The 15851-nt window shown below is 39.6% G+C and overlaps 1 protein-coding gene across 12 annotated transcripts in view; it reads left to right on the forward strand.

The window, feature by feature from the left end:
* The window catches only part of LOC135234092 (ERC protein 2-like), a 232480-nt gene continuing 216629 nt past the window's right edge, over positions 1-15851 (forward strand). For 2 of the 12 annotated variants that reach the window (XM_064298256.1, XM_064298260.1), the window contains exons 1-2: positions 31-227; positions 8140-8958. In XM_064298256.1, coding sequence (XP_064154326.1) covers positions 8317-8958 — 642 coding nt within the window. In that variant the 5' untranslated portion in view covers positions 31-227; positions 8140-8316. Of the gene's footprint in view, positions 228-8139; positions 8959-15851 lie in introns of all 12 variants that reach the window. The other 10 variants (XM_064298265.1, XM_064298255.1, XM_064298254.1 and 7 more) reach the window with 10 other exon arrangements.

Genomic DNA, 15851 nt, shown 5'->3' on the forward strand with positions numbered 1-15851 from the left:
AAACTGACCCCTCATTTGTCATACTTGGCTCCTCCTGTGCCGTGATGTTCTTGACTGCACACCTACCTTTTATTCTCCAGCTTCCCCTTTAATTGTGCTGCAACTGCTCCCCTAGTGAGTCGGGGAGAGTCTGCGGCCCAATGGAAGGACAGGTCGAGAATGCTGGGAATGTTGAGTGAAGCCTTGAAGCCAGTGAGGCTGTGATGGGAGACCTGACATTATAAAGGGTATGAAACGTTTTTCTTGTACTGCTTTCATCGGTAATGAAAATGAGTGCTGCATTTAACGAACATGATAAATTTTATTTTTTTGGCGAAGGCTTGCTTATTATCTGCATAACTGCATATATGCATACAAAAATATCCATAGCAGTGCTCGTTGAGTTGCATAGGGGACAGATGTACTCTATGGGCGAGATGAGCCGCTTATAGACGGCAGTATGTTTTTCCTACCCTGTCCATAGGCATGTCTGCTATAGCCTATAGGCTATGTCTACTTCAAGAAAATCGGTAGCGGTGTATGGGGTGTGATGGATTGAATAAGATAGATAGATATAAGAGATAAGATAAGATTCACCGATAATCATTGCTGTGTAGCTGTAATAACTAATTTGACTGTTTCAACTGATAGCTATTTGCAACCGGGAATATTCAGACTTTTTGGCGACAAAGCACAGTGAATAGATTTCACAACAGTATAACTTCATTCATTAGCTAGCTATATTACAAGATGAAGCAGATTTTTTCCCACATCCCTTGCTCCACTAAAGTCGAATAGTCTAATAACGTTAAAACATAGTGACAGCAAATACAGAACAAGCTAGGGAGCTGTAGCTAACCGGTTAGCGTGGTCATGGTGTAACATTCTTTACTTGGCTTAATTTGAGACAGCACATTGAAATATTGTTGAACACATCGATGCTCATTTCCTGTAACAGTGAACTACCACGCACATCTAATGTCAGGGGCGAAATACCGTTTAATTGCGGGCTTGGTAAGGTGCACGTTTGTACGGCATTTTGATAATTAAAGACAAGCAGTAGGCTGTAGCTACCAAATAAACCTTTCCCCTTTAGATTGTATACATTAAAAAAGTGACACGGCTTTCTGCACTACCTTGAAATCACGATTCGATACACATAGTGACTGTTTACAATCATTCTTTATTTTGGTGGTATACAAATGTAACTAATTTGAGTGTTCTCATACGAACACTGTTGTAAGGAATTGTCATTTTGTATGATTGACAACGATTTTAACCACTTGAAAAACGTTGGTTCCCCTTAACCGATTTAATCAACCAATCGCGTTTCTTGAGAGGAAGTAGGTAAGACAATGATTGGTTTGGAGTCCTCTGAACTACTAGTGCTTTTAAATCAGTGCAGGAGGCATTTTAACCCTCTGACGTGACCGCATTAATACATTGTATTAATTGGAAGTCACGCTCATTCGCGATGAATGAATACAGTTTCGCTGTAGCCTAACAGTTTAAAGCCATATAGAAATATTTGCGCAATATTAAACGCATTTCCTCATTGTAGGGATAAAACGTGACCAGTGAACTATGCGTACCTCCTGTTGCAACCAAATAGAGCCGTTTGCAGGCAGAGATTATTTATTTTATCTAATTGATCACGTTTTCGTCCACATCTGTGAAATATATAGCTTGATGGGCTGCTGTGTGCTTGAAAAAAATAGTATCCACTATGTTGTTTTGATTTGAAGTCTTCTAATAATTTGCAGATGGGTAACAAAATCTGATAATCATATGTAGTCTTTTCATTATTGCTTATTCTGTTTAAAGGAAATTGATAATCCCCAACCAAGGCCTTTCCCACCAGTGCAGCCTTCCAATAACCGAATTTCACGCTAGATTAAAAATAGCTGTGTTTAAACAAATGTTTTATATGTTTTTAATGTTTTAAAATTATTTGAGTGATTTTTAGTATGATGGCACTGATTAAGTATTATAGACAGCAGTGAAGGTATTTTTGAATCATTTTTTATTATGTCTGATGTATATGTATACACATGTTCATATTTATGTAGTGTGGGTGTCTATATTTGTTTGGGACATGTACACATAATTGGATGGAACAGATGCTGTGACGAGCACACCCGTGCGCGCACACACACTCACACACACACACACACAAACACACACAGACAATACCTATTTAAACTTTATAAAACGCTGTTTCTTGGTTTTTATAAACACAGCTGCACATATCTGCTTGTTAAGTCATTGAATAGAATTTATACACTCACTTGTGAAACAATATAGCTGATTAATGAAGAGAAGGTTGTTTTTACATGATAAAAAAACCCATCAACTCCATTCTTTTTGTAAACCATTTGCTCTGTGATTCAGATTCATATTTCCAGTTCTCACAGCCTTTTAATTACTGGCTCATCACAAAAACTATTTTCTTTACTCTGCTTGAACAGTATATTTTGCACCTGTTTCCTGCGCTACCACTGTCTCTGGTCCATTGCATTTGCACCGTTGTCTGTGGTGTGTATTTGTGCCTCTGTTTACCCACCCTATCCTGTCTTGTTTGATAATCTTTCTACCCGGTGAACCCTTCTGCAGGTGTCCTCCAAATTTACCCTCTTATTCCCTGGGAAACAGGACGTGACTTGATTTCAAACCAGCACTACACTGCTACGCAGAGACATGTATGCCCTTCTTAGACCTCTCAGTCTTTTTTATCCACCCCCTCCTTGGCACTAAACACTACCCTTTTCCCTGTCTCTTGGTCTATGGCCTGTTATAGTTATCACCGTATTTTAGAACTAGATTTTCTTTACATGCTAAATGAACTGTTTTTCCAGTGTCTGTGTTTTGTTAAACATCTTAAATAGGCACATTGCATTTAAAATACTTTCACAATAGGCATTTAATCTTTTGCATAGATGCTCATTACTTATTTATTTTTCATGATCAAAAACAATATTTATTATTTATTGTTTTAAAGTTCTGTAAGCAAGAAGTGTTAATATTAATAGCTACAAAGAAAGCTATTAATATTTTTATTTTGTATTCCACTGCTAGTGTTTTCATTTCAGACTTGCAATGTTGGCTCTGTAAAAAGTCAGCCATTTGTGAAAGTAGATAAGCATGGCAAACCATCTCACAACATCCAAATATTTCTATCATTTCATAGTGTTGTCACTAAACAGCTTAGTTTTTTCTCCTCAGTGTAAAAAAATCTGCCTAAATTACTTGCTTTGCTTAAATTATATATTTTTAAAAAATGTAACCATTTCCAGTATGTTGAGTCACATGCAGTCATCCAATTTACAAGTAAGTAAGCGATCTGGTGGCCAAATTTTCATGTTATTCATGAGCATTATGTTGGGAAAGGAACAGATAATGGATACTGCATTTAATTTCAACCTTCAACCAATTCCATATGAAGACATGCCATATCTGGCAGCAGTATTCTTTTAGTTAATTGCCTAGGTTATACTAAAGACAAGCCCAGTTGCAATTCATTTTTACCTCAGAACATCAGAAGACCTTCTTTAAATATGCAGCCTAGCATTGAATAATATATTTTTTGTAGGTTGAGTCTAATCTGTCAGGGTTTTCAGTCTGTTGTCTGGCCAGTTAAAATGTTTCCTGAAGTCAATGAACCTTTATGAAATGCATTAAATTAAATTAAATTAAATTACATTACATTACATTATATTTATTTTGTCCAAAGCGATGTACAATAAGTGCATACAGAAGGTCATTGGGACGACTACAAAACACAGGTAGAATAGTCATTTTGTAACAGGTATTCATAGCCATGAACACATTAAGTCCAGTTCACACAGTAATCATTACTCTGACCTAACCTATACTAAGTCAAACTTGGAGACATGACAAGCTACAACATCAAGATAATGATACAAAGTACAATAAGTGCTGGATGGAGGTACATGTAACATGAAAGTCGCACAGAATGTACATGTAGCATGAAAGAGGGGGATTTAAGTTATAAAAATGATCCCAGATTGGGAGTGCCCTGCAGAGTGGTGATAGTTAGTTAGTCCAGGTATAGTATAGAGATGAGTGTTCAGACCATGGCGGATAGTCAATGAGGGAGTGGTTCGTAGAGGAACAGGGAGTTTGTTCCACCACTGGGGAGCTAGGGTGGAGAAGCTCCGTGGTAGGGACGAGTGAGAACCATTTACCCGGATGGCAGGGAGTGCAAGTCGCCCTGCCGTTGCAGAGCGAAGTAGTCGAGCTGCCGTGTAGGATTGAATCATGTCCTGTAAGCTGGCGGGGGCCGTCCTGTTGGCTGCAGTGTAGGCGAGGGTCAGGATACCTTATAAATGCAATGTGATACTCTATGTTCTTGATTGTTCGAATTCTATAAGGTATACTGAGCCCAAAAACAAGCAAGTGAATGAGGAGGAATACATTTAAAAAAACAGGAGGCCTATATAATGCCAGCAAGTAACAGAACTTGGGAGCAGCCTGGTCACAGGGGCAGTCAGTTGCATTGGTCATGTGGAGCAATCTCTTTTTTTCCTCCACAGTTGTGCCTTGACTGATGAACCAGATACAGAATTAAAAGGCAGACTTGAGAATAGCTGTACTCAGTGAATGGTGTTATGTATACCTGCTGTGGTGCAAAATTATACCAAGTGCCTGCTTGACTGGGCACAATCACCCATGATTTGTCCATTCCATTGATTCAGGGTATTTTGAGGAAATAGAACATGATGAGAAGACTGCTCTGCCTTCATTTCCTCTTAAAATGCCAGTGCAGTACATGGGCACCATCATTTGTTTTCTTTATTCATAGAAGAGGGGTATGAAGACAGATGGACAGATGACAAGCATTGAAACGATGATGGGAAGAGTGAGATATAGCCTATTGGCCTACACATTTGTTCAGAATGATAATTATTTTCTGAATGTGAACAAACTTGAATAAAAATCAAGTCCAGCATTACTTAATGGCCTCAAAGTCATGCAATTGCTTAATCTGGCTAACTACTTGAACACAATGCAAATAGCCGAACCTGGAAAAATTGTTTTATGGGAGACATAGCAGTGCAGTTCAGGGAGGTGTCTCCTTTATTCATGTAAAGTTTCAGATTTAACCATTTATCATTGCCTTTTCACATTGTTATGCCCGGCTCGGTTAGGCCATAACAAAGAAGGGGAGGTCCACACGGTAGCAACAGTTTTCTTAACAGAAGTTTATTAAACTAAATGAAAAATCAAGAAATGGAGTGTGGAATCAGTAATCAGGAAGCGTATGCATGTGTGGATGCAATGAAAACAGTATGGTGTGTGTAGGTGTTGAAGGGTGCAACAAACAAAGAAAAACCAAACAAAATGGAGGTGCCCAGGCACCAGCTGGCCAGAGAATCGGGAGAGGGCCTAGTCAGCTACAAGCAGGCCTTTTATGCCTTCTCCCCCATAGGTACAGCTAATCAAGGGCGGAGCCAGTCACTCAAACTGGCTCCTACGGCACAGGACCTTAAAGAGACAGAACATGGAGTTTCAAACAGGAAGTTTGAGAACAGGTAGGGCAGACGTTATAACAGAGCTGTTCTGTGAAAGCAAAGTGAAGGGATTTTACATAATTTGCAGGAGTGCTGGCACCAAGGCATAAATTCAGAAGGCTCCATGAACTCCCAGGAGATTTGAGGTGTTTATCATGTGAAATCCAATGAATCTTTACTTGTACAGTACAACTGGGTTGGTTGTTGTACATTGCCTTTCATACAGTTTTCTCAAAGCATCCCATAGTAATAAAAGGGTAAATAAGTGAAGATATTTATATTTTATGACACATATTTCCAGTCTATCAAAGGACATCCTTCTCCAGTAAAAAAAAGATGCATGGCTGTGTCTAAGGGCATAATATATAGGTCGCTGTTTTTTGTTGCTGGCAGACAGAGCCAGAGTGATATGCTGCAGCACATATCATTTCCTGTTGGTCCGCTCCTCCCAGTCTTCTAACCCCAGCCGATGCAACAGTTAAGAGGAGAGTTATGAAATCCCTGTTATCCACATCATTAACCAAAGTACATTTTCAGAGCAATGTTCCAGTCACAACCAGACTAATGAATTCATATCTTGAAATGCTTTGATAAGAGAAAATGAGAAATAACACGGAAGGCAGTAATACTTATTTTCTGTTATGTTTTTGTTTTATTTCAGCTTTAAACAAAATGGAATTTTTTCCAAAGACACCATATATAATTTTAAAGATTAAAAATGTGGATATTGTCCTGTGGAGTCCTCCTATGGTTTGGCAGACCCAAGAGGTTTCTCCATCCATGTTGTGACGAGGAGGCAGTTTTTCTGTCGTGTCACTTTTGTCTTTGCATAGTGTGTGATTACTGCACTGAGGCCTGTGGGAGTTTAATGAGCCTGAAATGAAATGAAAGGCTGCTTGGCTGTAAGCTGGGACATGGTTTCTTCAGGCTTCTACAGTGTGTGAGGCTCAATTGAATAGCAGAACCACTAGGATGCCATTTGAATTGTGGTATGACATGAGGGCAGGAAGTTCAACAAATTTGATTCCCACAGATGGCTGTTCTTTCTGAAAGTGAGATATTGCCTTGTTTTTCTCTCAAATGGGAATGCATTTGTTGAGTTTTTCTGTTTTTAAAGTTCACAATTGACGGCACTGCTAATTAATCTAGTAATGTTCATGTTTCCTTTTTTATTTTTCACTTTATGAAAGGCAGTGTTGGATTACATCAGTTAATCAGAAACCACATTGTTTGGTTTGCATTGTCTTGCTTTAAGGACTCATTAGATATAGCCGAATGAGTTTAATGACATGACTTACCCACCGTTCCTACTAAATCAATTTATGCTTCATGCTCATTCAGTTCTTTTGAATTGTTTGAAATTAGTTATATATGTGGCTGTTTATTTATCCATGCCTTTATTTTGAAATAATGGGGGAAAATTCTGTACGTTAAAACCTTTTCTTCTAAATTTGGCACCCAGCATGGGGCTGAGCATGTCCAATTCCCACCCCAATTTGGAATGCCAATCATATGCAACCACAGCCGTGTTCATGCAAAAACTGATTCAGGAGAGTGTAGACATCTGTGCTTCTCCTTTGAAACACGTAACTTATTTTTGTACCGTGGACTACAGCTAAGCTGACATGGAGCAGAGGCAGAGGAAGACCTTTCATGTGTGGCTTTAGCATGCATTTCACATGCATGATTGACCAGCAGGGGCCGCTAGATTGCAATGTGCTTGAAGCCCTAACCGGCTGAAGCCTCCCATACCCTGGGTGACACCATTGCCAATTCCATGTCGTTCTATGGAGCTACGAGCCACACTCTGCACTGGAACGGTCTGAATTTGATCCGCGGCCATGACACTTGTCCATGCGGCATTACATGGTGCCGTAACCAAATGAGCCATTTAGCAGCCCCTAACTCTGTACTTTTATTGTTCCTAAATACCTGTTAGTCTTAGGCAAGTATCAGATGTTGTGCTTGCTTGTGAGCTACTGTATGTCTGAGAAAAAATAATACATTTGCTCTAAAAAAAACATTCTGAACTCATGAATGTTAATAGGTGGAGCAGTCATATGCTGTTAAGGGTTATCTGATTTGAACCAACCAATGTGTTTTATGTTCAAGAACGTTAGAAAGAGTAAGAAGAGTGGTTCAGGTCAATGAAGTATACACAGCGCATATGAGGTTAAATCATTTATGGCCTGATTTACTAAGACATTTAGCATGTGCAAAACCTTTTAGCACACTGAAAAGCAATAACTTGATTGGTCATGGTATTCATTTTGCACAAATCATTGGTTGTGTTACTAGTTTTCTGTGTGCTAAAGAGTTTTGCACATGTTAAAGGTCTTAGTAAATCAGGCCTTACCGAAGTTGTAAATATAGCCAGCTGGCAATGCTTATGGGAGCATTGTCCGTGTTTCTGATAAACTGGTCCTGCAACATATAATGCTTACGCTTTGGGACTTTAAAATATGCACAAGGATGCCAAAACAACTTTATGATATTTCTTTGCTCTCATATGCATTATAATAACTTGGAAATTGCTCACTTGACACTTGCCATTCTGTTGTGCTTTTGAAACTCAGCACTTGTTAGTACCTCCTTAGTAAATGTGTATTATTTTCTTTTTCTCCTCCAGCTCTACTCTCCAGGCCTTCCGAATTGAACAGGGTAAATAATGCTGTAACCAAGGGCTGCAACAGTAGGAGGGTGCTTACAAGGCTGTAATATCACGCACGTTTCTACCTTGAGCCACATCTCATCAAGAGAGCTCTCTCCCAGTAGATTGCTGAAGGAGGCAGAAAACCCATCCAAGATGTATGGCAGTGCGAGAACAGTCGGGAATATGGAGGGCAGTCCCGCAAGGTCCCCTCGCTTGCCGAGGTCTCCCCGACTTGGGCACAGGAGAGCCAACAGTGGCAGTGGGGGAGGCGCTGGCAAGACGCTGTCTATGGAAAACATCCAGTCTCTGAATGCCGCCTATGCCACCTCTGGACCCATGTACCTGAGTGACCATGAAGGGGTGGCCTCCACCACCTACCCAAAAGGCACCATGACTCTGGGCCGCGCCACCAGCCGTGCCATATATGGTGGCCGGGTCACCGCCATGGGGAGCAGCCCCAACATCGCCTCCGTGGGTCTCCCCCACTCGGAGATCCTCTCTTACGGTGACCTTGCCATGCACCACCATGCCCACCACCAGGTGCCCGCTGCCCTGCGCCAGGTGCGTGACAACGCCATGCTGGACCTGCAGTCCCAGCTCAAGGACATGCAGAGGGAGAATGAGCTGCTCCGGAGGGAGCTGGATGTCAAGGACAGCAAGCTGGGCTCCTCCATGAACAGCATCAAGACCTTCTGGAGCCCTGAGCTGAAGAAGGAGAGGGTGATGCGGAAAGAAGAGGCCTCCCGCATGTCTGTGGTAAAGGAACAGATGAGGGTGACCCATGAAGAGAACCAGGTACATGCTTGGGACCCATTTCACCCACTTCTAACGTTCCATTAGCCTTACACATGCTCTTCTTGATTTTATAATTTTTTTATTTTGCACCTTTCTGTGTCTGTGTTACTGATTACTGCTATTGTCTTAAATCAGTTTTTTAAAGAAGGGTTTGCTGTTATGTTTATTTTCATTTTGGAAACTCTTGTCCAGAGATGTAGACTAGTTTATAGAGTGCTGGCAAATGTTATCCTCAAAGCATAACACCTGCACTATTGCAGGGGATCAGTGATAACATTCTGAGTTTTAATGCGCGATCGTAATATAATCCTTAATTAATAATCCTTTATCCTCTGATGCATCTCTTTGTAAATATAGTAATTGCAGAGCATTTAATTAAGACATGAATTGATCCCATGAAAGTTGCCCTTCTTTTCTGGAGATGCCTCTTGTTACTGAATGCTATAAGCAAATCCTATAAAGTCTGTGTGCACAGTTATCATATGATGATAATTAGCTGCATTCTGTGACTGTACTGATAAGACAGTCTCAAGCTATTAACAGCCAATACCAATACAACCCCAATATAATTATGCATCTGTACAAATGTTGTTAAAAAGCAAGAGACTCAGAAAATGTATACACCAAATAAAATAGTTTAGGCACACATTGTTCTTTATGTTCTCAAGGTTTGTTTTTGACACTTGTATAAAGATCAATGCTTCATGCTCCAATATTTCTGATAACAACATTGTCATAAGTGAGGGTAAAGAGAGAGGTCGTTCAGCTCTTCTGTGTTGAGGTGTTGAGTTGAAGAAACTGCTTTTTCTTTCTTCATTCTATTGAACTCACATCTAGGTCGTAATGTTATAAAAAAGAGAAAAAAAGTAACACGTGAATCTGTTATTCAGAGCTAAAGGCGACATGCCATACAAAGAAGGAAGACTGAATCACTCCTACAGTCACAAAATGTTCCACCACCTGATGTGGAGAGAGAAGCTCAATGACTTTTCATTCTTTATTTTCTACTAAATTAGTCCCAGCAATGGATTGGAAAAAAATCCTTGCCTGCCTTGTGGAACTGAAATGCCACTTGTTCCTTTGTGTTGTATATTTTCTTGACTACAGTAAGTGGTGACTCAGGCTTTTTTTTATTTTTAAACAAACCCAGAACAAAACTTTGAATGAAGTAAGTGTTCTTCAGGGCCCGAGAGAGAAGCGGGGCACTTGTTGGTCTGGTGGTGGTCTGAGGGGTGTACATTCTTCCCACTACAAGTCAGTTCCTGTCTTGGAAGAGGACAGACAATTTGTGCTTATTTTATGTTTAACTGTACATTTAGACAGCTATAATAAAAAAGAAAAAGATATATACAGATGTGCTGTCAAGGCCTGTGAATGTGAATATATTGTAGGGATTTATGGATACTTCTTGGAAATAAATTCTTGGAATCTATGGAAAGGTGTTTTCTATACCACAGTCTTGGTTATGATTCATCATACTAGTTTACCAATCACGAGACAGGTCCTTGGGAAGTATTTGAGGTCTCTCTCAGAAGTAATCCAGGCAGCATAAATGGTTGAACTGGTGCGTGATTGAATTCTTATGGATTCTGTTGCTGTTGGAACATGCCTATGTTGGATTTGTCTGTCAGTCATTTTTTCAAATTTTCTGACTCCAGTTGGCAGACAGTGAAGCATGGAAGCAGAGTTGGTTTATAGCAATTTAACATAGGATGCATACATTCTATGAAATACAGATACCTGTAATGACAAAGCAGACCCAGTTGGAGAATAATTGGATAATATAAGGCTTGGTATTGTGTGGCATGACTCAGTGTTTCAGTTATGAAGAAGTCTTTAATTTAATCATTAATGAGAGCTCATTAGGTTGAATCTGGTTAAGTATAGGGAAGTGTATTAGTCAGAGTTTGACGGAAAGGGCTGGTGGAACGCCAAGGGTCAGCTGCAGAAAGTGACAGGAATTGGTCATCGGTAGGGGGAAGTCAGTACATTGGGACTGATCTGGTCCATTAGTTGAGTGGATGAACATTTCGAACATGAAGCTATGCTCAGAACAAAATTAAACTGACCAACACAAAGCTGGCCTGGTTTTTGCCAACTAAGTTTTTAACATGAAATGAAATTCATTACTCAAGGTTCTTGTATGGACACTTTAGAGTGCTCAAGGTTTTGACTGGTCTTGATGTCATGCTAACAAATTGGGGTTAAGAGTGCTTGGAAAAATAAATGGCATTAGAGAGGCCTGTAATATAATGAACCTGCAACAATACTGCTATTCTTGGATGTTTGCATTGCTATTCGTTGTTCTATTAGTTTTATTTGCATTAGTTGACTTTACACTCATTGGTCCTCTTTTAATTTTGTGAGCAAAGGTTTGATGACAATACCAGTGATACATTGGAAATTCTGACAAAGTTAGCAGGAAGGTATATTTGAGCAAATTTTTGTTGGATTATGAAAATGATTTCAGAGTAGATATGTCTGCACATTAACTCAAGCTCCATAAATATCACATTGAAACAATACTATTATTATAGATTGAATATGTCTATGCCTCTCAATGTCTGGTGTTAGATTAGCCTGTGTTTTGCTGCAGCACTGACAACGGCAATGGTGTTATCATCATCTGTAAAGCAGACGATTGGCTTTGGAGCGGAATCTCTTCTAATTGGCTACGCTTCACTCTGCCCTGTGTTATCAAGAAAATGCCTTATCGCCTTCCGGCACATATTTTTACTGCAAAGTCCCCTTCTTTAGTCAAACCAGCTTTACTCTGAGTATTCATAATGCCAAACACCAGCAACTGGTTCAGGACTTATAAACTTAACTAGATTTATCTTGACCAGCTGAAGTATCCTCATCTAATATGCTGCTGGGACAGATTTAAATGTGTTCATCTTATTTATCATTTTATCATCTTTCTGGAGTGAAGGGTTAAGTGTCACATTCTCCACATTCTGCTGCCCTCTAAAATAATCTAGCAAATGGCTTGGATCCTGAAGAAAGAAAGAATATTTCTGCTTCATTCCATGTTTGGGCTTTCCCCCCCAATTATGACAGTATAAATGAATTACCATTCTTACATATCAAACTTGAAAGAAAAGGTTAGGAGCAGCATATACAGGTTTCTACAGTATATTGACAAATGGATGGATAGATAGGTGGAGAAGTTCAATTTGGTCTGGACTGTCACAGTTAACACACACCTGTAGCAGGACAGTCTCCTCTGCAGCTCTATCGGCATTGCATATATTCAAACTATTTTAACGGCTAGAAGTCCTCCTACTGGCCCATTAATGCTATGTCCTGCTCCCTTCTCATAGTCATGCTAATTGGGGCTTGGTGTGATATGATAGACAGATGGTACCTTCAGGCAGCTCCACCTGGATGCTCAGCCTGGGTTTGTTCGTTTGTGAGAGACATCATCATCAGAGGACAGTGATTAGAATCGGTCTTTCTCTACCATTATGTCTTTGGACCCCCTTCAGCTTTAGAAATGGTGATGGAAATTACTGAAGGATGTGGACATACACTACACACAACAGGATGGGTCTGCCATTCAATAGATGTGGAATGTTAGATTCTCATAAAAATTCATGTGCGTGTTATGTGTCTAAACATATTTTGACCTTGAGAGCATCAGTTTTTTATTCAGTGTGTCCCCTTCTCCAACTGTATACGCACAGGCAGTGCTTGTTGGGGAGACTTTACTCTTTAAGTTTGTCTCATTTTATTGATCAAACCGCTCTTTGTACTGTGGGCGTTCTTTTCAAAAAACATAATAAGCAGCATACATCTTCAATAGAAAAATAAAGAAATAAAAAAATGGTTGTCTATGGGTAGCGCCTTGTGTAATTAGCGCAAACAGAAAGATGAATAGTCATTCTGCTTTCCAGGCTTTGAGTCTTTGAATCAGTTGTGGAGATGACTAAATACTGTGTTCTTGCATGAGAATAAAACGTAGGCCTGCAGTGGAATCTATGCAGGTCTGTCTGGCCCAATGCTTACTTATCACACAGCATAAAGAAAGCACCTCTTCTAACAAATCCAGCTCTCTAGTCACATCAACTGCCTCTTCCTTTGTTTGTAATAAGTGCATATAATTAACCAAATCTGAGCCTTTTCTTTAGTTAAAATGTTTACAAGGATGTTAAAAATGGTTGGATGTGAAAAAAGTTTATTCTGTTCAAATTAAAACTCTTCTTTTGTAAATTCATTTCAAACACAGTGATGGGGCTATATGGAAATATGTTTTTTTATTATTATGTTTTACTTTTATAAACACAACTTTATTTTTTTGTTCATTAAAAGCAAGATGTACTGTACAGTTTCCTTTTTTATTTGCAGTGGTAACTGATTCAGGGTGTCTCTCTGCTGCTGGCTTTTTCCTGTCTTCTACTTAGATTTACAGTTGATTTATAAAAGCTGTAAAAAGCATAAGGGTCAGATTAAATAACAGTGCTCAGTAAGCACTGGTTCACCACTATTTTTTGGTACATTTAAAGTCTGAAGTGTGCAGCTAGATGTAATTTAATAATGTTAATCACAGCACACTCTCGAGAGGTTTTGTGTTGCAATGCAAAACTTCATTGACCGCCTACTATACTGACTTACTTTTGTATTCTAAGTGAAAGAGCTTTTAAGTGCCGTTTCCCCTACTTCCATAGACAGGTATCTACTGGTGTGGGTTCTGCTCTCTCTTTCAGCCTTTGTAGTGATACATCCTGGACTGCAATTGACAGGTGGTACTGTCTGATACTGTCTTGGTGGAGTGTCTGCTCAAACTTACATCTGTTTTGGAAAGTTTGGACTTGGATGTGAGCACAACAGCAAGTGCTTGGCAATGCACCTCCAAGTTTGATGCCAATTGTTCAGTCAATAGGGAGCCTCTGAATGAAGCATGCCGATTAACATGATGCTTCTCTGCTATTTAAAGGCACTGAGGTGGACTGAACACTCATTCTGTCTCTCTTCATTTGTGTTAGTGATTCCTTAAAATTCATTCTGAGCAACTGTTAGACTTATTCGCCCTTCGTATACATTTCTGTCATAATCACACTGAGGATTCAAGTGCAGAGAATTCCTTCTCATGAAATACACACTAAAAGCCTTATGAGTACATATTGTCTGTGTAGCACTATCTTTGAAACTGCTGAAGCCTTAGATATGCAGAAATGTCACACTTAATCCGTCTCCCGACATTTGCAAATTAGAATGTATTCATTTATTTCTTAGCTTTTGCTGCAGTCATTCTGCTAAGGACTCATTTTATAAAGGCTGGCTATTCGTGCGATTTCACAAAACTGCATCACAACGTTGGCCTGTGCCAAATGTTGACCTTTATGGTCTTTGCAGTGTTTTGAAAGAAATCTTAGTTAGAAGTGTTAATGTCCCTCTTATTTCTGAAATGCATGCAGGGAAAGAAGTGTAGGAAAGCCTCGATCTCACAGCCAGCACTGAAGCGAGAGGGTCAAGTGCCTGTCTTCTCTCCTCAGCTTGTCAATGTATGCGGCAGATCTCCGGGGTTAAGCCTTGCTGCGTTAGCTCAGGTTAATTGTTCACAGTGCCTCTGCGTTCTGCGCATTTCTGAGCAAAGTCTGCCAGCTGACCTTAAGTCTTGCAGCTCTTTTTGGCATCATTATGATGTTTATTCCTAAATGCAATGTCAGCACATAGGCACACTTTAAATACTCAGGTCACCTTCATACCTTCAAAAAAGGTTGTCGCTTTCTTTGATAGTAATTCAAATCCTGTAATTAAATTGTAAAAGTACATTTATTCAAAACGTTTTGCTGAGTAAGTTGGAAGTTGTGCTTTAACTTCTGAAAAGATTTTCCTTTTGGGAAAATGTGTTTAAAACAACATCAATTTTAACATCATTTTAACATCAATGTTAAAACGTCAGGTATATACATTTACTATGTGCTTGGAAGAAAGTACATATTACCCACCCAAGCCATCCCCCCCACTCCCTCGACACTTTTTCATTGTCACTGTCTACAGTTCTTTAATTTGGAAACCATGTATTACACAAACTAAAATAATAGCCTCATGCTTAATAAATTGATCCATAATTGCAAATTGAGTTGAGAAATTCTGCTGTATTTTTGATGTTTAGGATGCATCTCGGTAGTTAAAATAACCTGAGTACATTCACCACTGAGGAAATACATTCACAAAAGCTACGACAAACAATAAGTGCCAAGGCTTCTGTCCCCACATGTACAGCATTGGTCAGTATGTGTGTGTCTGTGTGTTCTGTATGGAGAAGCTTTTGTGTGTAACAGGGCCAATGAATAGAAATGATCTGTGTCCCCCGCATAACTGTGTGCTTCAGAGCTATTTGATTTACATTGTGAAAGATGGACCTTGTCAGAAGGTATGAGTTATTAGACTTTTTTCCTTCCTTTGAATAACACTGACCCTATGATAGACTGTACCTTCCCTGTGGAGCACTCACCTGGTTAAATTAATGGTCCCTTCTTTGGATTTTAGTCTGATTCCTTGTGCTTGCACACATTACTCACTGTTCAGGGTATGCCGTCCTGTTCAAGGTCACTTGCAGACCTTGATGAAAGTGTGGCTCTTCCCACGTATCTTAAAGGTCAGCCTTTCCAGGCCTGGCCATTTGTCTTTATCTGTACATCTTTATGGCATGTCTCTTCAGAACATGGCCCATCTTTGTGTTCCCACAGTTTGATGTCACTGTTGTTGGATTTATAGCTGAGACCACTATCCTGCTGTCACTGTTTGATGTTGGCTTCGTTTCCAAGTGCCGTGGCTGGGAATCACAATAGTAATATAATTTAGTCACAGAGACTTACCTGTGAATGAATGTCCACCAGGCTGCCTTGTGAAGAATCACAATGAAAATGACTAACTAGCCTGTATTG

Source organism: Anguilla rostrata, chromosome 11 (genome assembly GCF_018555375.3).
Source record: "Anguilla rostrata isolate EN2019 chromosome 11, ASM1855537v3, whole genome shotgun sequence".
Lineage (NCBI taxonomy): Eukaryota > Metazoa > Chordata > Actinopteri > Anguilliformes > Anguillidae > Anguilla > Anguilla rostrata.